The sequence below is a fragment of the Meriones unguiculatus genome, chromosome 18, assembly GCF_030254825.1.
Source record: "Meriones unguiculatus strain TT.TT164.6M chromosome 18, Bangor_MerUng_6.1, whole genome shotgun sequence".
Lineage (NCBI taxonomy): Eukaryota > Metazoa > Chordata > Mammalia > Rodentia > Muridae > Meriones > Meriones unguiculatus.
This window is the reverse complement of record NC_083365.1, coordinates 21,220,029-21,247,969: the sequence shown is the minus strand read 5'-3', so window position 1 is coordinate 21,247,969 and position 27,941 is coordinate 21,220,029. Positions and strand designations below refer to the sequence as shown.

Here is a 27,941-nt window from a genome sequence, read left to right as displayed (position 1 = left end):
GTGACTTTTAAGAGTAACTTCCTGCGGCAACCCTACAGGCATTCCTCAAAATAAAAGGTTTTGTCCACTGCGGGCTGAAGGCGCTTCGGAATTTCTGTGCGCCGTATTCTGCTCACTGTGATGCGTTTGGGCATCTATTTCCCAGGTTTAGAGGGACGAGAACACCCTGTAGGCTTAAGCAGTCATTACACGGCTTTTCCTCGCCATTCAAAACACTAAGCGTCCCGGACGCCGCTGGCTTCCAGAGGGAGGACAAGCTGTAGGGTTAACGGGTGCGTTCCCAGGCTCTCCGCCTGCGTGGCAGGAGACTTGAGACCGCCCCCGCGCGGTGATTGGCTCCAGCCGTGGAGGTGTGTCTGCTCCGCGGCGGCCGCCGAGTGCGCACGCGCACGGGTCCTTCGGGCGCATGCGCGCTCGCGCTCCCCGAGCAGGGAGCGTCCGAGGTCTGCGCGAGCCGCAGAGGAGTGGCCGGAGCAGCCTGGTCGGTCAGAGCCTTCTGGAAAGTGGCTGTTCAGCGGGAAGGGTAGGATGATATCCTAAGGAGAAAGAGGGTGTGGTGCTAGTTGAACGTTGGTGGGGTCGGACGCTGCGTCAGCAGGGAGCTCCGGCCAGTCCTCGGTGGATTGGGCCGAGAGCGAGATCGCCAGGCGTTGGCCGCCGGCGCGAGCCCGGCGCAGGAAGGGAGAGGCGATAGTGGTTCCCGGGGCTTTTGGTTCGGCTACCCATTCCTTCAGCTCCAGCCTCATGGTGTTGTTCGTTAGTGTTAACAGACTGCCTGGCGGCCCTAACGAGCACATAGTTCGGAGATAGTTGTTAGAAGAATGACCCCGAGGGTCGTGGGTCATTGCAGACTTCACTGTCTAGGAAAGTCCCTGCTTCTGCCTTAAGGCTTCCCCGCAGGCGAATTTTCCAATGCATTTGTGTGTGAGGAGAGTAGCTTAAGGCACTTCTTCGTCCTTAATCATTAGTCACTGCACTATTAGGAAAAGCATACCAGTGGTAGAGGAAGCGAAAACCTTCAGAGTTGAGGAAAGAGACTTTTCCTTTTTTGCTGTTTGTCATCTGGGTAGGTTTGGGGTGGGGGCAGGGATGGTGACCCAGGAGAGTGAGACACTGGCAGCCTTTTGACAGCATGCCCTCCGCCTTGTGAAAATAATGTTTCTTACTAAAAGATATATTAAGGATTGAAATAACTTCATCTGCCCTGCTGCCTTTAAGAGGGTTTTGAGATGTGCTGGTAAAATGCCAGGTAAAAACGTATTCTTATCATGTTTTTGTTTGTTTGGTTTTGGTTTTTTTCCTCTTGGAGAAGACTATGCTTAAATTCTGTGAGGCACGGGGTGGCAGTGGCTCACACTTTAGTCCTAACACTTGGGAGGCAGAGGCAGGTTCTCTGTGAGTTCGAGGCCAGCCTGGTCTAAAGAGCGAGTTCCAGGATAGCCAAGGCTACAGAGAAACTCTGTCTGTGGGGGAAAATAACTCCTGGGAGGCATCATTTGCTACAGCACATTTTTTTCTTTCTTTTCTTTTCTCTCTCTTTCGACATCTTACTGCTATGCAGCCCAAGCTGGCCTGGAACTCAGAGATCTGCTTGCCTCTCAAGTTCTGGAATTAAAGGCATGCACCACCATGCCCAGCCAGCTTAAGTACTTTGAAATCCAAACTTAAGCTATTTCATAGCAAAGTAAGAAATGTTAGTATTTCTGTCACTAGCAAAGTTGATGCCCAGGGTATCCATTGACCATTTGTTATTTGTTCTTTTTGTGAGAGGTTATGAGAAAGAACACATTCAAGTAGATGATAACAAATAGGAGAAACTTTTTTTTTTAATCATGCCCCTGGGACAAGTCATATTAAAGCAAATTAAATAACTAAACAACTTACCCTGTACCTTAAATAGTTATCATTCCTGGTAGGACTTTTTGTTTTGTTAAGTGGCATTTTTATCTTATTTTATTTTATTTTTTGAGTCAGGGTTTCTTCTAGCTTTTCACTTTCTACATTGTAGCAACCGTTAAGACCAAGTGAGGGTGGTACAGAATTGGGAGTGGGTGGCTGGAATTCCAGGTGGGAATCTAATGACAGCCCCTTCCCCTCTATCAGGGAAGGTCAACAGGCCAGTTTTCAGAGTCTTTTGTGAGTAATCATTGTTGCTCAGATTAAGATGGTAATGATTGCCTATGCTCCGAGGACAGTGTTCCATAATAACATATTTAACAATTGTGGGGTGGTTATAATGCCTGGCTGCACTTGCATATGTCTGTAATCTCCACCACTTGGAAGGTTAAAGCAGGAGAATTTCAAGTTTCAGCCCAGACTCAGCAACCTCATGAAGCCCCATCTCAAAAATAATAATAAAATAATATACACATGTATGTGTGTGTATATAATTTCCCAGTTAGCTCCCATAGCCTTGGGCTTAAATCTCAAGGTAAGAGCTCTCAGCCATTGCTCAAGCTCCCTCTCTGCCTTCTGCCATGCTCCCTGCCACGATGGTCATGGACTTTAACCCTCTGTGAATCTGTAAACCCAAATAAATGCTTTCTTTCGTGTGTTGCCTTGGTCGTGATCTTTTGTCCCAGCAATAGTAATGAACTAAGGCGCAAGCTGGATGTGTGTGTGTCTATGTCTATACATATATCCACATATGTATATGTATGTCTATACCACATTGATACCACATTGAACACTCTGTTGTAGGCACTGTTTTGTTTTGGTATTTGGTGCTTGAGCTTGAAACTCAGGGTCCCTCCTGCATGCCATGTTCACTTCTCTCCGAGAGCTGCTCTTCTAGGAATAGTTACCGTTGCAGATATTTCACATGAGTAAACCATGTAATAGTACTGGAGTTAGGCATGATTATTCTCATTTAACGAAGAAACTAAAGTATAAAAGTTAAGCAGTAGTCAGAGGTTGAAAGCATTATGTCGTTGGGTATGGTGGCTCTTGACTGTAATCCCAGTACTTTGGAGGCAGAGGCAGAATTATTAGTGGGGTTTTATTTGTTTTATATTTTACTTACCATTTTGGGGTGTGGGTGTGCACACATGGCAATCAGAGGAAAGCTTGCAAGAGTCCATTCATGCCTCCATCTATCATGTGGGTACCAGGGATCAAATTCAGATCATCAGGCTTGGCTTCAGCACTTTTTCCTGCTGAGCCATTTTGAGAGCCCAGATTGATTTAAGTGTGAAACCCTCCCTAAATAGTACCAGCTTCTGCCTTAGTTCATTTTTACTCTTGCTGGGACAAAAGATCACAACCAAGGCAACTTATAGAAGAAAGCATTTATTGGGCTTACAGATTCACAGAGGGGTAAAGCCCATGATCATCATGGCAGGGAGCATGGCAGAGAGGGAGCTTGAGCAATAGCTGAGGGAACTAACTGGGGATAGCATGGGCATTTGAAACCCCCCAGCCTACCCCCAGCCTTCTCATCCTTCCTTCCCAAACTATTCCAACAACTGGGGATTAAGTATTTACATAGATGTGTCTGTGGGGTCCATTGTCATTCAAACCACCACAGTAGGTGTCCACATATGTCTCAGTCACAGGACAGCTTACAAGAGTCCATTTTCTTCTACCTCGTGGATTCCTGAGCTGGAACTCAGGTCTTCAGTGCTTTACCTTCTAAGCCTTCTTGCTGGCTCAGGAACACCATTCTTTAGTGTTCTTATTAGCAACCTCAGTACTGATGTTTTCTGTGTGTATATATATGCCCGTTGCCCTTTGTAGGATACCTTGGAAACTCCAGAACACATCTGAGGCTGTGCATTTTTTTTTTTAATCAACTAACATGAGATGGTTGGAATATTTCACGTGAGGTGAAGCGTTGTCATTCATCCTCACCTAAATTTGGTATCTAACATGCTTAATCTGCCCGATTGTCATCTTTCCTAGACAAATGGCAAAGCTGCTGGTGCCTGAGTGCTTTCTCACCTTCCACATCTGCAGTGTTAAATGTCATTGATTACTGTCTCTTCAGGATTCCACCCAAGTCACTAAGGGTAGAATTGTAGAAATTAATTCCAAAACTGGCAGAAGCTTGAAGGCCGGGTGTTAGACACCAGTTAACTTAAAACATGCACTTCTATAAAACTGATGTGTAATTTTGGGTTTGTTTGTATTTGGTTGGTTAGTTCCCGATTTCTAGTGGTTTCTTCTGCCTTCATTTTTGCCTTGAGTCATGTGTTTGAAACAGATGTTTATAATAGATTAGATTCTGGGGTAAATTTACATCAAATCATTTGCATAGTTTGGGGGAAGTTGACATAAGAAGGGCTAAACTTATCTGCTTAGAAGAAGGTACAGAATAAACCAGAGGGGAAACAGAGGGAGGAAACTTATTTCTTAAGACAGGGCTGTGTGTGTGTGTGTGTGTGTGTGTGTGTGTGTGTGTGTGTGTGTGTGTAATCTTAGGCTGGCCTTGAAGTAGTGAGCCGTCTGTCTCCTCCTGCCAAGCCTTGCTATAAACCAGCACGCCTGGCTGTGGAAACTATTCTTAACATAAATCATCTATCTGATCCAAATGCCTCCAGGAATTGTTAAGTTTGGAATATTGTTTCTTTTTTTATCAAAGCTCCCCCCTTTCGTGTGTGTGTGTGTGTGTGTGTGTGTGTGTGTTTATGTGGGTGGTGTTTTATATAAAAGCAGCCCAGGTTGACTGTTTCCTTATATAGCACAGGATGGCCTTAAACTTCCAATCCTCCTGCCTTGGCCTGCCAAGTGCTGGGACTATAGGCATGCAGCACCAAATCTGGCCAAGAACATGAACATTTTAGACGTTCATGTTAGAACACAGCTCCCACATCTGCCTCAGTTGTAAATTTAAATTTTGTGCTACTGTGACTGAGGTGATCTAATCTCATACCATCCTGATCTAGGCTGAATCACCACCCCTTTGCATCTTCATTTACCCATAAGCCACTTCATGATTATCTCTTTTATCAGACTTGGTTATCTTACTGTTTATCTTCATTCAGGTAACCCTTCTTTAATAATAACTTAATAATAGACCTGGTAGTGGTGTTGCCAATTCACGTATGCCAGCAGAAGGTGTATACTGCTTTCTTCAAGCAAAAAGATGAATGTTTATTGTAGGTATGTACAGAGAGATAAAAGGAGAATATATGGATTTGTACTCTGTAATTTAAGGCATCCACTTGGGGGTTTTGAAGTGTATCCCCTGGTAAGAGAAGACTGTTGTCATTTTGTGCTTTCTTCCTTTTTTTTCTTTTTCTTTTACTGTGTGAATGTGCTAAGGAACTTGTTATAAATTTTCCTTTCCCAGCTACAGTCTCTGTTTTCTTTACGGGATTCTTTAATCCTCTTACTTATTTTTGTATCAAAAGATTATTAAGAACTTGTTCAGACCCTGTTTGACCCCAGTCTTGCTGCCTTGTGTGAAATATTTTTCATCTAAGCCTTCAGTAAAGGTTTCCCTCTAAACCTTTGTCAGTACTGCTTAAGACAAATCTGTTACTGTTTCTGTTCTCTTAGATCCAGAGAGGTCCATCATCTGCCAGTGGGTAGGGATGTTTCCAGTAATTTAGACTTACTGTCTGAGCCAACTGGAAGATTGCTCTCAAGAGAACCAAGAATTGGTATTATACTTTGGAAATAGGGTCTAGAATTTATGCCTTATTCTCTTTTCTCCATTCTTTTTTGTTTCTGTTCTTTTCCCTTTGCAAGGCAGGGTTTCTTTGTGTACCTGGCACTTGCTCTGTAGACCAGGCTGGCCTCGAACCCACAGAGATCCACCTGCCTCTGCTTCCTAAGTGCTGAGATTAAAAGTGTGCACCACCACGGCCTCTGCTACCAACACCAGTGCTGCCACCACTGCCACGTGGCTCTCGCTGGCCTGGGGTTTATTTTGTGGACCAGGTTGGCCTCAGATTCACAGAGATCTGCCTCCCTGCCCCATTTTTGTTATTACTATTATGTGTATATATGTGTGTGTGTGTGTCTGTGTGGATAGGTGCACATGAGTGTGGGTGCTTGTAGAGGCCTGAAGTCAGAAGAGAAGAGAAAAAGCCATTTAAGGGAAATCTTACGTTTTCAGATTTGTTAAGAAATATGTTGTTTTGTCTACCACTTCAACTTTTATAATAACAACAGACCTCATTAGTTGTACATTTAAAAATAGCAAAATTCACAGACCTTTTCAGTGTCCTTGTTGACTCAGGACTGGGATACTAGCACATGGGAGATAGAAAAATCAGGCCTTCAAAGCCTGAGCTGCATGAGACTTCTGTCTCACAAGACAAAGAAACAAAGGGGGAGGGGCAGGAGTAACATTCACTGGGTGCCAGGCTCGTGCCAGTAAGTGTGCTAAGGACTGTTTTGTTGTTGTTGATATTGTTTTGAGACAGTCTCTATATAGCCTGGCTCACCTGGAAGGCACTCGTTGGAGAGCTCCGCCTGCCTCTACCTCCTGAGTGCTGGAATTAAAGGCGTGTGCTGCCACCTCGTCTGGTTGTGCTGAGGGTTTTGAAGGATCACCTTTGTACGTTTGTTTTGAGAATCTTACTTTGTAACCTGGGCTGACCTTGAATTCTAAGTCTTCACCAGAACTCAACGAAGTCTGTCCTTGTCCCTGTTTTACCTTGAGAAAAGCAGTCTTGTTTGTTTACTGTGTGTGTTTGTATGTGTGTACACATGGAGGTCAAAGAACAGTACCCTGTTGAGGCGTCTGAGGGCTCTGCGCGCTCGCAGTGCACGTACACATTAACAGAAGTAAACCTTGAAGAGTCCTGAGTGGACAGCTTTCAGTCCACCCAGCGTTCAAGGTCTCGGCTCCTTCCTGATGCTTTTATCTGTGGCCTCTGCTTAGAAAAGGGGGAAGTCGTGAGCAGAACTTGAGTTCATAGAAAGGGCGTGTTTCCCCATGACCTCACTGTCACCTGACTCATCTTCTTTCCAACTCTATCTTGATTTTTGGAAGGCAGAATTTTTAGTCTTTGGTTTTGAAACAAGTTGCCTATAGATTCAAGCCTCTCTTTGAACCCATTTTGAGATTTTTTTGTTCTGTTTTGTTTTCACTAACCAGGTGGTAAATATTGACTTGTGGTTGGCCAGAATCACCAGTAGGAATAGAATTACAGAGTTGTGTTTGAGAGATCTGGCTTCCTTACTCCACAGTGTTTCTGCATGTTAGTACCTTGTCTGAACACCTGACTGAAGTACTGTTTTGGGGGACTAATTGGTTAGTGTATGCAGGTTTTCTGGCCACTTGTCCCTCTGTTAGGCACTAAGGAGTCACTCACTGGAGCCATAGGTGACTGTTAGAGCATGCTGCCTAGTAGGCCTTGCCTGGGGCTCCCGGAAGTGGCAGAGAAGCTGCAGTCTACCTGAGCAGACCAGAGCAGGACTAGGAAAGGTAAACATCTGGAGGTGACAGAGTACAAAAATAACGCTCTTCCTTCTCCCTTCCCCCATGCTGTCTAAGGAGTGGCTGTTTTTTCTGGACCGTCTTCAGACTGCTAATCCTTCTGTTTGAACCTCCTGAGTTCTGGAACTGAGTGTGTACCACCACATGTGACCGAACATATGATAACATGAGACATATATGTATGATAAAGCAAAAGGTTTCTAAACAGGAAATTAATAAAGCACATGATTTAATGTTAGTATCTAATGAGTGGATAGTTGCTAATTCATGGGAAGCTTTTAAACTTATTTTTTCAACTTATTTTATGGGTTTGGGTGGTTTGCCTGCATGGTATGTGTTGACGAACTTTTTAAATAACTTTTTAATTTACATTTCTTATATTTTTCTCCCTACTGCACCCCAATCCCTTCTAATACCTAGCACCAGGCAGGAGAGAGAAAGGGTCAGTGGGAGAGGGGGCGCAGTTCTCTTAGCTGCTTCCTGCTGGTTAGGGTGGTCGGGTTCCTTGGAGTCTGTCCCGCTCTCGTTTCAGAAAATCTCTAACTTTCTGTCTCACTGCAGCAACAGCAACCAGGAGCCCGGGAGGTTAGGGGAGGAAGCAGCCGCCGCCTTGTTCTTTCTCGGACCTCTTCCACACTCTCTGGGCTCTGGCATTTATTCTCTCTCCAGAGTCCTCAGATTTAAACTGTCTACAGCTGGCAAAGAGCTCCTCTCAGAGCCCGCAGGAGGCAAATAGTTTGCTGCTGTGGACCATCTGAATCAGTCCCACATCCCACACCTGGGATCAAAACAGAACCGTGTTTATATCCACAATGTGTATGTCTGGCCATGTGCCTGGTGCTGGAGGTCAGAAGAGGGCTGACATCCCCTAGAGCTGGAGCTGCAGCTGGGTATCAGCCTCCGTGTGGTGCTGCCACCCGAACCCGGGTCCTCTGCAAGAGCAGCCAGTGCTCTTACAAACCGCTGAGCCATCTGTCCAGCACCGGTGGATCTTAGGATGTGACTATTTTGCCTGAACTACGGGTATGAGAAGTACAGTTATAGTAGGAACGTCTTGTGCTTGTTGTGTGCATCTGTGCATGCATACTTGCATTTCCGCCTGGCAGAGTGCGCATGTGGAAGCCCAGAGGACAGCTTGGAGGAGCCACCTCTTCTACGGTGTGTGTGTAGAGGTGGAGCTCAGGTCCTTAGATTTGGATGAACACCTTAACCCACTGAGCCGTTTCATCAACATCAAGTGTAACTACTTAACTGAATTTTTAAGGCTCAAAAATCTCAGTTGATTGCATGTATCATATTTAACTACATACATGTACACAATCACACACATAACTTAAAGAGCTGGGAGTTCTGGCTCATCTGCGTAGCATGTGTGAGAACCTGAATTGAATCCCCAATGTACACAAAATTGAAAAAGTTCCTGATTGCATTACAGGGGACTGAGCCCAGGTCCTTGTGCATGTGAAGTAAATGCTCTAGCACCGAGCCACCTTGGCCCCCATTGAAGAAGTCTGCCAGTGACCAACTGCCTTTTTTATTCCATATCACACACTTGTGATGGATTATGGGATATGGTTCTAGTGATTGTTTCTTGCTACTGCCACGTGCAGCTCTGTTGGGAAGTGCCAAGTTCCTTTGAGAGTGCATCATGCTTCTTTACTTATTCGTTCATTTCATTAGGTATTTTCCAAGTACATACTGTCATATCCTGTTAGGTGTTGACATAGATGGGAAAGCCTGACCCCTTCAGAGCGTAGTCCTGGTTAGTTTGAGTCTCTGCTTGTGTGTGTAGTTCACAGCAGGGTTCCTGGTCTCAACGCCTTCAACACTTCTGCCTGATTGTTCTTTGTTGAGCAGCTTTCAGAATGAGTGTTAGTAGCTTCCCTGGCCATTTGCCCCTGGCATCCCTATCCCCATGTTGCTATAATCACAAGTTTCCAAAGGCTGAACATGATGGACCACATTTCTAATTCCAGCACTTGGGAGGTAGAGGCAGAAGGATAATATGTTCAGTGCATCCCTCTGTTACATAGCAGGTTTGAAGCCAGCAAATCTAGAATGTGAGCCAGGTATTACCTGTATTGTAGACAAAGAGCTTTGGTAATTGGTTTTCAGAAATGTAATATAGGGCTCTGAGGTGGTTTAAAGGGTCAAGCGATAGTCATGCAGTCATGAGAACATGAATTCAAATGTAAAGCCAGGTACAGTAGCTCAAGTATGATGCCAGCACCCGTGGCTAAGGGAGGTGGAGACCGGAGAATACCTGGGCTAAGCAGCCTAGTATATAGAGCAGTGAACAAAAAGAGACCCTGTCTCAAACTAGGTGAAAGCTGAGGACAGACACCTGGGACTATCCTCTGACACACATGCAGTGTGGTATCTGTTCCATGACACACATGTACTCAGACTCGTCTACACATGCACAGGAACACGTTACATACATATGCATCTACATACAAAACTTAACATAAAGCTAGTAAATGCAGTAAAGAAAACCTGAGTCTGTCTCAGTGCTTACTAATCCACATACTTTTTCCCAGTTGTGACACTGAATAGCACCTGTATTAAGGGGAGATTTCTTTTGGCTGATGATCTTACTGGGTTCCGTCCATGATTGCTTGACTCCATGCCCATGGGTGGAGCATCCTGGCAGCAGGGGCATGTGCATGCAGAGGAGCTGTAGACAGCAGTGCGGCAGAGAACCAGGGTCCAGGGATGACCTTCAAAGGCACTCCTTGCCCCAGAGACCTACTTCCTCCAGCTATGCCCCACCTCTTCAAAGTGTCCAAAACCTGCCGAAATAGTGCTACCAGCTGGGTGTCGTACGTTGAACACATGAGCCTGTGAAGAACATCACATGGTAACACAAGAGCTTTCTGGGTGACTGTATGTTAGAGAATGATTGCTTAGTTTCAGAGAGCCTTCACTAAAACAACAGACCATAGAAACAAAGGAGCAGAATCTACCCATAATGAAAATTGGTCTTTTTTGAGCTCTTTGTATACTTTTTTTTTTTTTTTTTTTTGGTTGTTCAAGACAGGGCTTCTCTCTGTAGCTGTGGATGTCTTAGAATTCACTCTGTAGACCAGACTGGCCTCGAACTCACAGAGATCCGCCAGCCTCTGCCTCCCTGAGTGCTGGGATTAAAGATGTGCACCATCACCGCCCAGTTCTTTTTCTTTTTTAAGGTGTGTGTGTGTGTGTGTGTGTGTGTGTGTGTGTGTCAGAAGATGACGCAGTATTCCCAGAGCTGAAGTTATCAGAAGTTGTAAGCTGCCCAGCGTGAATTCTGGAAATTGAACTCTGGTCCTCTGTAAGAGCAGCATTTGCTCTTGACTGCTGAGCCACCTCCAGCCCCAGCATTACTTTTCTTGGTAATACCATAGTCTTTCATATTCATCAGGGAGTAGATTGAAAAACTTGTCTGTTTTTTTAGAAGTAATGTCTGTGTGTTCTTTATTCATATGACTAAGTTACGATCGTTTCTGTGATTGTTTGAAAGAAAATGTCCCTCATAGGCCCATATGAGTGGCACTCTCAGGAGCTGTGACTTAGTTGGAGGAGGTGTGTCCCTGGGGGGTCTCTTTCCCGCTGCCTGTGGGTCAAGGACAGAGGGCTCAGCTCCTTCTCCAGCACCATGTCTGCCTGCCTGCCCCCATGCTTCCCGTCTGATGATAATGGACCAAACCTCTGAAGTGTATGCCAACCCCAGTGAAATGTTTTCCTTTCTAGGGGTTGGTGTGGTCATGGCGTCTCTTCACCGCAATAATATCCAACCTGAGACAGTTTGTTTACCTGAGTGCCTTTTCTTTATTGCTTTGCCAGATTCCGGTGAGCTTTAAAGAACACTGTTACAGGGATTGAGGAGGGTGTGACTCAGTTGGCACAGTCATCGTCTAACACAAAGCCAGTCCCCCAACACCACATAAACCAGGCATAGTGGCTCACACCAGGGAGGGAACAAGAGCAGAAACTCAAAGTCATCCTTGGCTGCATATCCAGTTTGAAGCCACCCTCAGAAGCGTGAGACCCTGTCTCCACAACAACAATAATAAAGAACATTGTACGACCAAGAATTCATTTTATGTTGTTGTTTTTTTTTTTTTTTAATTTATGTATCCAGGTATAGTGTTGCATGCCTTTAATCCTAGCACTCAGTATGCAGAGGCAGGAGGATCTCTCTGAGTTTGGGGCCAGCCTGTTCTACAAAGTGAGTGCTAGACCATCTAGGGCTACATACATAGCAAGACCCTGTGTATTGAGAATTCCAGAATTTTGGTTTCTTTAAACAACACAGAAATATTGTTGAAGAATGTATTTTCATTTTAATCCCAGGTGTGGGGATATGAGGCTGCCTCAGACTGTCCTCAGAAGCTGACTGTGATTTGCCTCTTGTTCTAGCAGAGGCATGGTTTTGTCAGCTGCAGACAGTTCCTGAAAGTGTGTGATGTTTGGAATTCTGGGAACTTTTCAGAGGGTGTATAAATGCTAGGACCCCAAGAGTGGTGCTGTTGGTTGTTCCTGGGGATTGGTTGCAATTTGTTAGTAGTCTATTCTCAAAAGAGAAACAAGAAGAAAGAAATAAGATTCAAGGATCTCTCTCTCTCTCTCCCCCCTTCTTCTTCTTCCCCCTATTCTTTCTCTCGTATCTAGTGCAGGGGGTGAAATGAGGTAGAGGGATAAAGAGGAGGAAAAAGAAGAACCCATAAAGTAGCAAAGACCAGCTGCAACCCTGTCTCCAAAAAAATAAAAAGGAAGAAACTTACTACTTTGTATGTGTGTATATGATGTGTTCCTAGAAGTGCAGGTACACACATGCCATAGCATGCACGTGGCAGGCAGGGGACAACTTTAACGCTTTTAATTGGTGTTTGGGGATGGTTATGGAGGACAGAGGACAACGTTGTGGACTCAGTCCTCTCCTTCCACCTTTCATGGGTTCCAGGATCAAACTCAAGTCACTGGGCTTGCATGGCAAGCACGTGCTTCTACCTACTGAGCCATCTCGCTGGCCCGAGGATTAAGTTTAATAGTTTCTCAAAGCTTTTTTTTTTTTTTTTTTTTTTTAATGCTTTGCTTTTTAAGGCCGAGGACCACTTTTCATTGGAAAGAATACTTCACCCGTGGTGCCTGGGGGTGTAGTTTAGTTGGTAGAATGGCTGCCCCAGCATTCATGAAACCCTGGATTCAGTCTCCACTGGCATATAAACCTGCTGTGCCTATATTCCCAGCACCAGATGGGCAGGCTGAAGAACCAGGAGTTCAAGGTCATCCTCAGCTACATAACAAATTTAAGCCACTTAGAATATATGTTTGCTTGTCTCAAACAGAGTATTTCTCCTGGGTCTTGGGTTTGCTTCTTGTACTGATAGCATTAAATATCCATATCTGCTCTAAGCCTGACTAAGTTCCTGACTGTAGTATAGGTGGACAGGTAATAAGATTGGCTAGTAAGTACCTAAATCCCATAACTCTGTGCTTTTTCCTCAAACTTTTATATATCCTTATTTTTCTAGAGTATCCATATTTCCATTTCTGCGTCCAGTAGAGTTTGATTCATCATGGATAATCTGTCATCAGAAGAAATTCAACTAAGGGCCCACCAGGTTACTGATGAGGTGAATGGCTTTTTAAAAATTTTATTTTAATTTTTATTACATTTAATCCATTTGGGTTTTGTGTGGGTGTGTTTGAGCTTGTCTCATGCATGTGAAGGTCAGATTTCAACTTGCGGGAGTCAGTTTTCTCCATCTATTGTGTGGGCTCCAGGGACAGAACCCAGGTGGTCGTGCTGGTAGGGGGCGGAGTACCTTTCCCTCTGGAGCCATTTTGCAGGCCTACTTCTGTTTTCACGGTAGAAAAGTGAAAGTGTCTTTATAGAGATCGCTTTGGCTCCTTCTTGGTCCCTTTAAGGTGGTTAATATTTAACAATTCTGGAAGGAATTTCGAACTGTAATGATTCCTTAATATCTGTGTAACAGACTTATTTCTGCCTACCTGCATGAAACTCCATCTGAAGTCTCTCCTAAGGAGTGTCTAGTCGGAAGAAAATGAAAATGGAACACTCTGATTTCTTTGCTTTTTTTGTAAGGAGGAGGATGTGCTGGCAAAATTTAACAAGTAGCGTCATAAATATAGCCTCTGACTAGTTTGTTTCCCTATATTTTTTGGAATGCTTTAACTCTGTATTTTTTTTCTAGTCTCTGGAAAGTACGAGGAGAATCCTGGGCTTAGCTATCGAGGTAAGAAATACGCAGTCTTTGAGTATAAAAATGTGTGGTGGAACGCCATACTAACTCCAGCACTAGCTGGAGCTGGTGTTATTTGAAACCCGCAGTTGCTGAAGACTGTCCAGTGATGCACTAATAAGCCATTTCTGTTTTTTCTTTGAAAGTATGGGGATGTTGACAGGTAAGATGAATTTTCCACAGCTTGTAACTTAGCTACTGTAGGGGTTAATGTGTGTGTTGGTCTGAGGCAGCCCGTTCTGTCTGTCACACTAGTTCTGAGAACTTGTTTTTTGATGTTACTCTCTCTTGTCATTTGTCAATCTTTGCAAATTTTGCTGTTATTTTGGGTTGTGTTCTTGTATTTTTATCCTTCTTTTTCCCCTTTTAGAGCCAGGATGCAGGAATCAAGACCATCACTATGCTGGATGAGCAAGGGGGTGAGTTGACGTCATTGAAGGAAATTAAATTCTACTTAGAATACCAAAACTCCCTGTGCAATCAGCCACTTATAAAATACAGCCTTCTCTTGGTATAAGAGTAATAATTGCCCGCACGGTGGCGCACGCCTGTAATACCAGTACCCGGGTGGGCAGAGGCAGGCGGATCTCTGTGAGTTTGAGGTCAGCCTCGAACAAAGCAAGTCCAGGAACACCAAGGCTACCCAGAGGAACCCTGTCTGGAAAAACCAGAGAGGAAGAGAGAGAGAAATGTTTCTTCTGATTCCAATTGCGGGCTCATGGTCGCTGCTGGATTAGGATGAGAGGCAACAGTGCCCAATTGTATACAAGTCTGTCTTAGACAATCACGGCTTATTTTGTGCATTTGCCACATGAATATTAAACCTGATATTCTTAAGTTATTCTTACATAGCAAGGTCTAAAACAGGTCTAAATTCTGGTGCATTTAGAAACATCCAGTTTTGTTGGCCTTAGTTAATCCCATCTAGCTTTCAGTAGTCTAGTGACTAAATGCTAGAAGTGCTGGGAATCTGGTCTGCTTGTAGGAGTGGTTTCTGAGCACCCTCACATCCTGTTGGCAAACAGATCTTTGTACAGTGAGGCTCCAGGAGCCTTAGGGGACTGCTTTCCTGATCCTGACAGTCACTGGCAGGTGATAGTGGAAGCTGCAGCCTGCTGCTGGGTAGCATTAGCATTTGCACTGCACATCTGTGAATGTAACACCACCACTTGTTCTTAGAACAACTAAATCGCATAGAAGAAGGCATGGAACAAATAAATAAAGACATGAGAGAGGCAGAGAAGACTTTAACAGAACTCAACAAGTGCTGTGGCCTCTGCGTCTGCCCTTGTAATAGGTAAGTCGAGAGATCAAGACCTTTTAAAAATAAATCAGTACATGAGACTATCCATGCCTGCTCCCTACCCTGAAAATAAAGTCAGAAGTATAACTGGAGAACCAGGCCTGAATTAGCAACTTTGTTAAGAACCAACTGAATATCAAGATTTTCATATAAGCAGGAAGGTTCATAGAAAACCATGGCTAAATTGACCAACTCTTGTAGCAAACCTCAATTTCAGTCTGGATACAAAAAGCCTGGGAAATACACATCTGGAGGATGTAGAACAGAAGGCATTCATGTCCAGACATTCAAGGATTAAAGAATGGGCTTCTTTAACACACTGAAAAGACAGTGTGTTAGAGGTAGGGTTAGGTGCTGTGGGGTCTGTGGGGTCTACCAAGGCTAAGGGTATAGACGGGCATAATTAGATGGTACCTTACCGAAGAGGGAGGGCATGAGTTGAGCTTTGTCACTGAAAGGATTTGGATGAGTGTGGAGGAAAGGGTCTGGGAATGAGACCGAGTGGGAGGCCTTAGCACTAGAAAACAAGCAGAAGTAGAACATGGGAGGACAGGGAGGTTAACTGAACTACATGGTTCAGATGAGAAGTAGACAAAGAGATGTAAGCTGGTAGAGGCACTCGGATGTCGATGCCAGAGTTAAGGAGCTGATAGAGTGGATTGACATTTGTTGTCTGTGAACCAGGAAGCTAGTTAAAAGTAATTCATTATTTGGGTCTTTGAGGTTAGGCTTTATCATTGGGGTTGGAAATGAAGTTATAAATCAATAGGAATTCACTTTAAATCAATTGGTTGCATTTGAAGCATGAAAGGGGGAGAATCAGAGAAGACTGATGGGTGGTGTGTTCTAGTTTTGTTTATGTGATAAAACACCCTGAGCAAAAAAAAAAAAAAAAAAAAAGTAGGGCAGGAAAGTTTATTCAGATTACAGTTCCAGGTTATAGTCTATCACTGAAGGGACGTTAAGGCAGGAACCTGAAGCAGCTAGCCACCTCTCATCCAGGAACAGAGAGGAATAAGTGCTGTGTGCTCGTTCTCACCTAGTTTTCTCCATCATCTTACACAGTTCAGGCCCCCTGCCTAGGGAATGGTGCTGCCCACAGACATGGTCATAGGCAAACCAGATCTAGACAGTTCCTCAGTTGAGGTTCTCAGGTAATTTCAAGTTGTGGCAAGCTGACACTTGGAACACAAGAAATCTTCAGCAGACAGCGAAGATTTTACCGTTCTGTATGAGGTTGTGCTTGACACAAAAGACTTCACTCGTTTTGTTTCGCTTTGCTTCCTTGAGACAGGGTCTCACTATGTAGTCCTGGCTGGCCTGGAACTCTATAAAGACTAGGCTGACCTTGAACTCAGACACCTGCCTGCTTCTGCCTCCCGAGTGCTGGGATTAAAGATGTGTACCATCATGCCCAGTCACTCATTTTGTTTTATTCCATTGTGGAAATTTGTATTCTTGTCTTATTCTTGGATGAGGTAAACTCTAATTTTTTGACTATTAATAGATATTAATAGATAAAGTGAAGCTTAGACTGAGGCAGTTAACCATTAATCTCCTGTTAGGAGTTCTTTGAATTTTTAATTAAGATGGGTATCTAGAGATTAAGTTACAGAGCTTCATAAACAGTACTTTTAGCTAGTTGTGCCAGGTGTGTATAATCCCAGAGTTTACCTTCAAATGAGTTTAAGTCTCTTACACTTACGAATTTCCAGGGAAGTATACTTTTGATTTTTGCTTTGTGTTGTTTCTAACGTAAGTTCTAGGGATGTACACTCATCTTGCACAGTACATGTTCTTAACTGCTGAGCCATGCCCCCAGCTCTCAGATAAGTGCCTTTATGTTATAATATTTTTCTGTCCAATTTTTAAAACTTTTTGTGTTTATGGGTGTTTTGCCTGCTTGATATCTGAGCCCAGTGTGCGTATCTGGTGTCCATCAGATCTCTGGAATTGTAGTTAGAGAAGATTGTGAGCTGCCATGTGGGTTTTGGAGTTGCTCAGATTCTCTGGAAGAGCTGCCAGTGCTCTCAATGCCTGGGCCATCTCTTCAGTCTCTCCGTGCAGTTTTCACTAAATAAAAGGATTAAGTTGCTTATTGATCAACTTCTGGTTTTGTTTTGCTGTGAGGAGTTAGGATTTGACAGTGTTTTTCTGAGCTTTAATACAAGCCCATTGACCTGTTTAGTATTTGGTTGATTCTCTTAAAGTTTGTAGTTTAACAGCTGTTACAGGGGCTGTAACTCAGTTGGTACAAAGAGTGTTTGCCTAGCATGAATAAAGCCCTGGGTTTGAGTCCCAGCCCACATACAATTAGGATTGGTAGTTCATGTTTATAATCCTAGCCCTTAAAATCATCCTCTACATACCGAGTTCAAGGGCAGCCTGGGCCACATGAGACCCTGTCTTCAGAACAACAGAAATCCCAAAACAACAGTAGCAACAAAAACTATAACGTGTCAACCAGGTTTCGCAGAATGATTTAAGCAAACAAATTCTAAGTGCCTACATAGTGCAATTCAAACTCTTAGGTATATTTTACAAATTTCTGTTCCTGTCTTCTATGTTCCATGGAAGAATGAGGGAATGAAAGTAGGTGAATTCTTTGAACAAAGAAAAAGACTCCTCTTCAGTCTAGAACAAGATTGTTTCTAAATTGTAGGTTAATAAACAGAATAGCGATGAATTCTAAAAAGGTCAAAGATGAGAGAATAGGGATGATAGAGCAATGGGTGCATTGATTTTTTTTTTTCCCCTGTGTGTTCCTGCCATGTGTGGGCAAGCTTTTCTTGAACACGGGGCGAGAAGGTAGAACATGGGCCTGAAATAGACTTTCACCTCCAACATTGGCAGAACTCTTTATCAGTGGGTGGAGAGAAATCATTCCTTAGCAGATGGAGTCAAGGACTGCTGTGACAGCACAGCTGTTCCATGAAGAGGGGGCAGAGCCCCACCGAAAGATTCTAGGGGAGCTTTCATTCTCCCTGGGTCTGTCCACCCCCGAGACTCGGGCTAACATTTTGTCGCTTGTCCTCAGCTGTCTCCATCTCCTTCACTGTCTGGATGTTCCTGACCTTACCTCCCAGTCTGTTTTAATCAGAGTCAGCACCTAGCCAGCCGTAACATAGCACGCACAGCATGCTCATTCTTTGAGCATTCAGTCTAGCAGTACTGCTAGAGCCACATAGAATCTTCCCTTCCTTTCTCCACCCCCATCCTCTTTCCTCCCCTTCCCTCATTCCCCTCCCCTTCTCTCATCCACAGTTGTTTTTTTACCGAAATACCCTGGAAGGCAAGAGTTACTTTTTGTTTACTTCGTTTCGTGATGCTGGGATTAGTTAGCTCTAAGCTGTAACTGCCGCCGAAGCTATTACTTTAGTGTACTTTTTTGATCACACTGAGGGCCTGACACACAGCCGGCAGTCACTAGGGAGGATTAAGGGACCTTCAGTGCTGTCAGCTAGTACTTCCTGCTCATAATCTTTAGAATTTTAGTGAGGAATGTTATCCCTTGGACACGCCCAGGAAAAATGAAGTATGCAATTGTTTAAAATGTTTTCTTGTTTTTCTTTTTATCTAGATTCTCAGATGGTGGTTGTTTCTTTGAAACCAGGCAGGCATTTGAATGCACCATGTGTTTAAAGTCTGAACCTGCTTCTGTTCTGTTTGATTGACATGCACTGTTGTCTGCATCTCATTCTCTCACTTAATCTCTTCCTTTCTTGCTTACTAAAAATGAAGATCTAACATCAAAAGCCGAGCTCAGTAGCTGATCAAAGGGAACTTTAAGATGCAGTCTTGAGGTGCAGGCTGAGCTGCTAACCAGCTGCCCAAAGGTGATGCTTCAAATGGCTTTTCTGTGCATGTGCATGGATTTTGTGAATGATAGAAAGTATCTTAAAGGTGTGTTGTGTGTAATGTGAAGTGAAATTGTTCGTGATGGGTGCTGTCAGACAAAAGATGGATTTAACAAAAGGATCTCCATTTGTTAAAACTCTGTTAAGACTAATGCACCAAAAACTAAGTTTTTCCTAAGTAACATTAATAGTAGCAGAATAAAAGCACTCTTGAAATTCCATAAGCTTTAAATTGTTGATCTTAGCAGTCATTGGCTACAGTCTAGTTCTTTTAAAGGTGGAGGATTCAGGTTGACTGCATCTCTCTGTTCATAGAAGTTTGATTGTCCTTCCTCTCCATTAGATCTGCTCATACATCCTGATTCCCGAAGAGTGTTTCTATTTGCGTATTGCTTCTCTGCTTTTTCATTTCCCTTGATTTAGGCCACTATCAGATCAAGGAATTGTCAAACTAGTCATCATAAATCCCATTTAGAATAAAGTGGGATCAGTTTTAAATGTGTCAGGCATGGGGTAGCACACCTTTAATGGAAGCACTGGGGATGCAGAGGCAAATGGATCTGAGTTCAAGGTCAGCCTGGTCTACATAGTTCCAGGACAGCCAGGGCTGTTTAAAAACAACAAAGAAAAAAATTAATAATAATACAATATATATATATATATATTTTTTTTTTTTAAGTAAAAATCTCATTAGTCACTTTGGGTTTTGATTTTGGGCAGGATCACACTTTGTTAGCCTAGACTGCCCTCACTCAGTCTCCAGAGTACTGGGTGTGCAGGCATGCCAGTGTGTGATGGTTTTATCAGTCACTTTTGAATTCGTCACACTCTCCCATCTGTTCCGCAATCTGGCATCCTAATAAAAGCCCAACTTCTATTATCTCAGTTGGTACTTCTGGCTATTGTGCTGAGAGCTGTAGCTTAGCGGTATAGGGTGTGAGGACTTTTGAGGCCCTGGGATTATTCCCCATCACCACAAATGTGCAAACACCCAGAAGCCACTTACTCTTTTTTTGTAAATTTGAGATATGATGTTTATTTTGTGTATTATTACTCTGCTTTAGATTTTTGCCTGGAACCTATATGTTAACAAAGTATACATGACAAATTCATTCACTAAATGAACAAACAATTACATAAAAATATTAATTTAAAAAATTAGATAGCTTTTTAAAAAAGATTATGTATATGAATGCTCTGTTTACACATACTAGAAGGAATCAGATTCCATTACAGCTGGTCGTGAGCCACTGTGTGGTTGCTGGGAATTGAACTCAGGACCTCTGGAAGAGCAGCTAGTGCTCTTAACAATTGAGCCATCTCTCCAGGCCCCAAAATTAGGTATCTTACATAGTGGTGCACGCCTGTAGTCCCAGTACTCTGGATGCCAGAAGCAGGTGGATTTCTGTGAGTTTGAGGACAGCCAAGGCTACACAGAGAAACACTGTCTTGAAAAAACAAAACAAAACAAAATAAAAACCCATAACAAAAATAAAAAGATATCTCACCTTGTTCCAGGAAGGATTTAACATGGCCAATTAATTGATTGACAAAAGCAGTAGTATAAATATGAAAAATAAGTATGAGAACTTAAGATAGAACCAAGAAAAGTGCTTTTCAAACTAGCTTTTGCTGTTCATAAATTTATCCTGTAAGGGCCTATCAGATGGACGGTTCAGTAGATAGAAGTACTTGTTGCCCAAGCTGCATAACCCAGTTTCCATCCCCAGAGGCAAGTGAAAGTATGTGATGGTGTGTATCTGCAGTCCCAGCACCCCCAGATCAGGACGGACGGAGAATTGCAGGGTGGACAGCAGCAGCAGCAGCTACAAGACTGCCTCAACAATGTTGTCCTGTTGTCCAGTTGTCCTGTCCACTGCATGTACGCTCTGGTGCATGTGTACCCCCAGACTACCAGCTGATATTTTTAAATATAAATTGTGCCTTTGGAATACCCTGTATGTGAAGGTCAGAAAACAACTTACAGGAACTTCTTGCCTTCTTTCTCTGTGTGGATTCTGGGAACTGAGTTCAGGCTGTCAGGCTTGGCAGCAGGCACTTCCCACTATGCTACCTTAACAGACCTTTTTAGAGCTTTGGGGTTCCTTTTGTTTGCTTTTTGTTTGGTTGGGTGGGTGGTATGGGGGCTCTTGGGGGGAGGGGGTTGGAGACAGGGTTTCTCTGTATAGCTCTGGCTATCCTGGAACTCATTCTGTAGACCAGAGTGGCCTCAAAATCACAGATTTGCCTGCCCTTGCCTTCTGAGGGCGAGGATTAAAGGTGTGCCTCACCACCACCCAGCTCCTTTTTAGTTTTGAGACAAGGTGTCACAATATAACCCAGGCTGGTCTTAAACTAATGATTTCCTGCCTTAGCTGCCTGTGTACTCGGATCACAGGCATGTGCCATCAAACTCTGCTATGAGTGTCTTTCTGTAAAAGTAAAGGATAAAATCCAGTTCTAGCTCTGCCAGAATTGAATCTTCATATGCTTTTGAAAGAAGAAACTACCTGTTTGTTTTTGAAGCGAGGTCTCACTATGTACCCCTAGCTGTTCTGGAACTCAATCTATAGACCAGGCTGGTCTTGAACTCAGAGGTCCCACTGCCTCTGCCTCCTGAATTCTAGGATTAAAGGTGTGCATTACCGTTGCCCAGCAAGAGATCACTTTTTTTTCCCATAACATTTATTCTCTGCTTTTGCAGTTTTTGCGATTAAAAGACTTCCTTGAACCCAAGATAAATAAGACTTATATTATATTATATTGTGCTTAATTCTTGTTAATAGAAAAATAAGACTAAAATTATGTAAAAGCTTAACTGTAACAAAATAATCAGTAAAAGACAGTGAGGTGTCAGAAACCTGTAATCCTAGCACTTAGGAAATGGAAGCAGGAGATGGGTCAGAAGCCTTGGTTGTATAGTAAGGGCCTGTGTCTAAAGACAAGAAAAGCACTTTCCTGGGCCTTTGTATAATTTTTTGAGACAGAGTCTCTGTGTAACAGCCCTGGCTGTCCTGAAATTTTCTTTGTAAACCCTGGCAGGCTTCGAACTCACAGAGATTTGCCTGCCTCTGTCTCCTGAATGTTGGGATCAAAGTTGTGCACCACCACCGCCTGGCTTTCTTGTTTCTTTTGTAACAGGTACCAATGTGGCCACGTATTAATCTATCAGTTGGTGGTCTGGTCTGGAAATAATCCATGCCTTTCCTTCATGACATTTTGTTTATTCTTAAAAGAAATTTAAAAAGTACATGTAATACACACTTCTACCACTAAAACAGACAGGGATCTGGGGGCTTTTTGTTCAGTTGGTAAAATTCTGTACACCTATAATCCCAGTCCTAGGCAGGCAGAGGCAGGAGGAGTTCAAGACCATCTTTGGCTACATAGTGAATTTGAGGCTAGTTTGGGCTATATGAAGCCCTGTCTCGAACAAACAAAAAACCCACAGATAAAAGGTGGGTTTGGTGGTGCATGCATTTAATCCCAGTACTCTGGAGGAAGAGCCAGGCTAATTTCTGAATTTGAGGCCAGCCTGGTCTTCAGAGCAATTTTTAGGACAGCCAGGGCTACACCAAGAAACCCTGACACAAAAGATAAAAGCAAAACATAAACTAAAACAACAAAGCCTCATCTGGAACTACTCTGGTTCAAACAACAGGGGACGAAGGTGGGTACTTCTTGGACTTCTTTGAACCCATACATCAACCTCTCGTGTTCTTCCAAGGAACCTCTTTGTATATCCCAAACCACCTTTCCCAAGGAACTTTCCCCCTTAGTAACCAATGACTTTTTTTTTTTTTTAATGGCAAAGGCTATAAGCTGAAATACTTGAAATATCAAGTTTCAGCTTTCTACTTGCTAATGGCTTACCAGAGATTTGGAATTTTTTTTTTTTTAATTTTAAAATTGATTAAATGGTAATGGTACATGCCTTTAATCCTAGCACTGGAGAGGCAGAGACAGGCAGATCTCTCTGAGTCTGGTCTACAAAGCAAGTTCCAGGACAGCCAAAAATAAATAAATTAATTAAATAAATAGATAAATAAAATAGAAGATTAAATGTTGGTAGATTGATCTGATTCATCCCTTCCTTCTTTTGCTGTTGGGCATAGTGCAGATGACCTAGTTTTAGCCAGAAATGGCAGCATCATATTCAAGGTGATAAGCACTAATAATTTTAAGTTCTCTTCCCTGCTTTTCTGTTTGTCTGTATTTCTAACATTTATAAAAGGACAAAGAACTTTGAGTCTGGGAAGAACTATAAGGCAACGTGGGGAGACGGTGAAAACAACTCACCTAGCAATGTAGTATCTAAGCAGCCGGGCCGGGTAACAAATGGTCAGCCTCAGCAAGCCACAGGAGCAGCCAGCGGTGGATACATTAAACGGTATGCCAGCTCTTCCTTGAATTTCTACACCACTTCCAATGAAGGGCTCATTTTAGGAGTTGGGTGTAGCCACAGCCACAAGCCCTAACTCAGCAAGTAATCTGTCAGCTCCCTCCCGTCCTCCTCTCTTTTAAAGAGTGGGTTTATTTGGCTTCCCACTTTAAAGGGTTCACGGTTGCTTAGAAAGAAAATGATGGCAGCAAGAATATGGTGAATATGGCTGTTTTTCACTTGTTGGCAGACAGCAAGCAGTGAGAAGCAGATACGAGAAAGGCCGACCAAGATACACCCTCCATAGAGCTCTGTCAAGTCCCATACCTACCTTCTGCGCCTCCCAGTGATGCCTTCTGACCATAGTTCTCCAGTTTACTTTAGAGTAGCAGTAGCTTGGATCTTAGTGTGCACAGACTGATTTGAAAGTTTTCTAAAGGCAGGTTGGGGGTTAGTACGATGTTTCAACAGGTAGAGGAGCTTGCCGCCAAGCCAAGCCTGCTGTCCTGAGTTCAATTCCCAGTTCGCATATGAGCAAAGGCGAGAACTGACTCGCATAAATTATCCTCTGATCTCCACTCATATGTTGTGACATGTGCACATGCATGTACACAAACACACGACAGATAAATAAATGTGAAAGTTCAAGACCAAACAAGCCAGGCAGCAGTGCCACACACCTTCAGTCTGTGAGTGTGAGGCCAACCTGGTCTACAGAGCTGAGTTCTACAACAGGTAGGACTGCACAGAGAAACCCTGTTTTAGAAAAAAAAAAGAAGAAAATAAAGATTCAGATGGGTTTGGAGGCTGAGGAAGGAGGATTGCTTTTACCCAGGAGCTACAGTCTGGCCAAGGTAGCATCATAAGGTTTCTTCTGGGGTAGAAGAAAAAAACAAAAACAAAACAAAAAACAAACTGCTTTCCTGGTATTCCTAGCACTTCAAAGAATGAGGCAGGAGATTTGCCAGATTCAAGGGCAGTCTGGGAAAAGTGAAATCTAAGATATCCTAGACTATATGCTGAGATTTTTTTTTTATCCCCAAGACAGTCTACCTTTTCATGGGTTCTAGGAATTGAACTCAGGTCATCAGATTTGGGCAGCAAGCCCTTCACCTGCTGAGCCATCTAGCTAGCCTGTCTCGCTAGCCATCTTGCTTACCTGCTTGTTTGCCTTTCTTTCCTTTCTCTTTTTCCTCCCTTCCTTTGTTCCTTTCTTTCAGTGTAAACTGTTTCTCCAAAGCAATCATCTACATTTCACTCACATGTTGGGCATCATTTTAATAACTTACTTTTACAGTAATTAATTTCAGGTTTAGTCCATTTGTAACTTAGCAAAGAGGTCTGATTTAACTCTCTTTTTGTGATAGCATAACTAATGATGCCAGAGAAGACGAGATGGAAGAGAACCTGACTCAAGTGGGCAGCATCCTAGGCAACCTTAAGAACATGGCTCTGGATATGGGCAATGAAATTGATGCTCAAAACCAGCAAATACAGAGGATCACAGAAAAGGTTAAAACACACACACACACACACAAGAAAATGAGATAGCCAATCCAGTGATACTTAGTAATGATATCTGAGAGAAAGAGAGATAAATACAGTTTACTCAGACCGTGTTGGTGAAGTGGCAGCCAGTCATGCTGTGTGGTTCATGGCTGTTTTGGGAAGGCACAGCCTGGGATGACGTCTAACTTAAAACTCTCCACGTGAAGCTAAGAGTTGATCATCTAGAGCTTGTGAGGTGGCGAGGGGAGTGAAGGTGTCCGCCCCAGGCCCAACAACCTGATTTTGATCCCTGGGAGCAACATGGTAGGAGGACAGAACTCATTCTGACAAATTGTCCTTTGACCTCCACACACATGCACATAATAAGTAAATAAATGTAATTTTAAAAGAGATTTAAATTTTAAGAATGTACTGGGTAAGCTGGGTGTAGTGACACACACACCAGTATTGTCAACTCTGGGGAGGCAGAGGCACATGGATCTCTGTGAATTCAAGGCCAGCCTGGTCTACCTAGATAATCCCAGGATGGCAAGGGCTACATAGATGAACGCTGTCTCAAAACCAGCCAACCACAAACCACATACTGAGCATTTACTACTGTTACAGAGGACCCAAGTTCATTCCCAGCAACCATATCAGATGGCTCACGGCTGCCTATAACTTCAGCTCTGCCTATAACTTCACCCTCTGGCCTCCTCAGGCACTTGAACTGGAGCCACCTACAGGATGTACCATTAAAGTAAATGATGGTTCCTAAGATGCTTGTAATACTGTGCTCTGGGTTTAGGGTATAGATTACACATCATTTAATTTAGATGCTTCTGTGGGTGGCAGTACATCTGTTCCAAAGATGTTTGGCAAAGTTATTTTGGTTCTTTGGTCAGAACTAGAGCAGCTCCAAATGAGACTCCTGCTCAGAGAGCATTCTTGCCATACTTTATTGCATGAAAAATGAGCTGGACATGGTGTTGCATGCCTGTAATTCCAGCCACTCTAGGGGAGTGGGAATCGCTTGAACTCAAAGCTCGAGGCCAATTCAGGGATTAAGATCCAGTCTTAAAGAAATAAGTAAATGGGGGGACTCGGAAGGACTCGGTTGGTAAAGTGCCTGCCATGCAAGCCTGAGGACTGCGTTTGGACCCCAAGTGTCCATATACAAGCCACACATGGTGGTGTGTGTCTGTAAACCTGGAGGTGGGGGTAGATGACAGGGACAGCACTTGTTGCTCTTCAAGCAAAGTGGGGAATGATTCCCAGCACCCATACAGTGGCTAACTCCAGTTCCAAGGGATCCAGCACCACCTCTGTGGCAGGAAAACACCCAGGCACATTAATTAGCTGAGCTACACCCGCATCTCCCAATTTAACTTATGTTAAAATGGCTTGTTTTTTTGAAGAAATGCTAAGATTTTTTTTTCCTCTCTCTCTTTTTTCCAGGCTGATACCAACAAGGATCGTATTGACGTTGCCAATACAAGAGCAAAGAAACTCATTGATGGCTAAAACACTGCTGTACTTCTTTACCTGTTACTCAGTGCTCTAGCTCCTGCTACGTCATTACCTGTTTAGAGTTTGAAAGATTGTGAAAGAAGAACCAGAGGAGGACTGCCTCCCCACTTTCTTATTTTCTGTCCTTTGGGGGAAGGTTCTTGCTCAGGCTTTCTCACAGTCTTTCTCCGTTCACACTCTTAGGCTGTCTTCCATTCATCACCACAGTCTCCTCATCCTCTTCACTTCTTTTGCATTCAAGATTTGGAAGCTTTGCCAAAGAGCCGCGAAGGAGGCAGCTGCATAAGTAGCTTTTGTCATGGTTGGTTGGTTGGTTTGTTTGCTTTGGTTTGGTGGTAAAGAGCAAGAGGAAGTTGTTGACTCATTAAAGAAACTACAGATCACAAACAAAACAAAACAAAAAAACAAACAAACAGGCTAGTGCTTTGGCTGGGCGCTTTTACACATGTGTGCCTCACTGTTTTCAGCTTCTGCTCCAGAGGAGAGTACAGTGAGTGTTCCAGAAGTGAGCCTCACTCCTGAACCTGTAGTGTATGTACATAGGTTCTGGAATCCCGTTTCATACGCACATTCAGGAACACTATCAATGAATGCCTTTTATTCTCATAATGTCAAATCGTGGTCCCTTTGTAGGCCTGTTAACCTCATGGAGTTGCCATCAGTCTTTAAAAGATGTACATATATATGTGAAGTGGAAGACTTCCTCACTAAAGCAGGGCTTCAAATTTTGGGGGAAAGTGTATCATGTGAATTCAGATTTACCTCAATACTAAGATTTATATTTAGATATGAAAAAGAAAAGTTGTTTTGATCTCAGGTAGAACAATAGATTGCTTTGAGTTTTTTTGTAGTTTTAGACATTTACAAAGTTATAATTTGTTACTAAAAGTTTGGAAAATTATGCCTTTGGGTTAATTATTGATGACTGTACTGCCACACTCTCCGCCTTACGCACAGAATCTTGTTTATGCAGATCCTGAAGTGTTAGGAAAGCTGAATTGGTTTGTCACTGTTGTTTAAAAATTAGCTTCTGTATACTTTAAAGCTCCTAAAGTAGATTGGTTTGACCAATAACTATTGCTTGATTCTTACAATTAAATTTTGTAATTAATGGTATTGTTTTTTCATATAGGTAACGTTTCTATGACTTACTTGTGGAGAAATAATTTTATCCGCTTTTGTTAACAAATAAAGATATCAGTGCATCAAGCACTCCAGTAGAAAGCTACAATTGGCTCTTTTCTAATTTTTACTAGAAACATTTACAGAAGTTTCTATGGCTTGTCATGAGTCCATTTAGTTACTTGTCTTAGTCATTTGAACTTATGTTATTATGTGAGGATCTGAGTAATAATTGCAAGTCACGTACTGAAGAAGATTGGCCAACAAAGAAACATTCAAAGGCTGAAGAAGCAAAATAGAAATGTTTTATTTCAGAATGGATAGTTTGTCAGATAAAGATACTAAATGTATAAAGTGTGACTAAGGATAGAATACCAGATTGTGCCGTATTTGAATGTGCTTTTTGGTCTGGGTGTGGTGATGCATGCCTTTCGTCCCAGCACTAGGGAGCTGAGGTGGATCTCTGTGAGTTTGAGGCCAACCTGATCTACAAAGCTAGTCCAGGATAGCCAGTGTTCTATTAAACAGAGAAACCCTATCTTAAAAAAACAGAGTGCTTTTCTCAAAAGCATTTAAAAACTTACCATGCTAATCTGGCTAAAGGAATGGTGCTGATAGGCAG

The 27,941-nt window shown here is 43.1% G+C and overlaps 1 protein-coding gene across 2 annotated transcripts; it reads left to right on the top strand.

Annotated features, from left to right (window-relative positions):
• The first annotated feature begins 376 nt into the window (after window positions 1-376).
• On the top strand, window positions 377-27,428 carry Snap23 (synaptosome associated protein 23). 2 transcript variants are annotated; one of them, XM_021639366.2, is made up of 8 exons: window positions 377-523; window positions 12,907-13,008; window positions 13,591-13,632; window positions 14,009-14,057; window positions 14,818-14,935; window positions 23,033-23,188; window positions 24,547-24,691; window positions 26,126-27,428. In XM_021639366.2, exons 2-8 carry the CDS (start codon window positions 12,952-12,954, stop codon window positions 26,189-26,191), a joined length of 633 nt encoding a protein of 210 aa, XP_021495041.1. In that variant the 5' UTR covers window positions 377-523; window positions 12,907-12,951; the 3' UTR covers window positions 26,192-27,428. The 2 variants fall into 2 exon arrangements, with proteins under 2 accessions (XP_021495041.1, XP_021495042.1); XM_021639367.2 differs by lacking the exon at window positions 23,033-23,188.
• The last annotated feature ends 513 nt before the right edge of the window (window positions 27,429-27,941 follow it).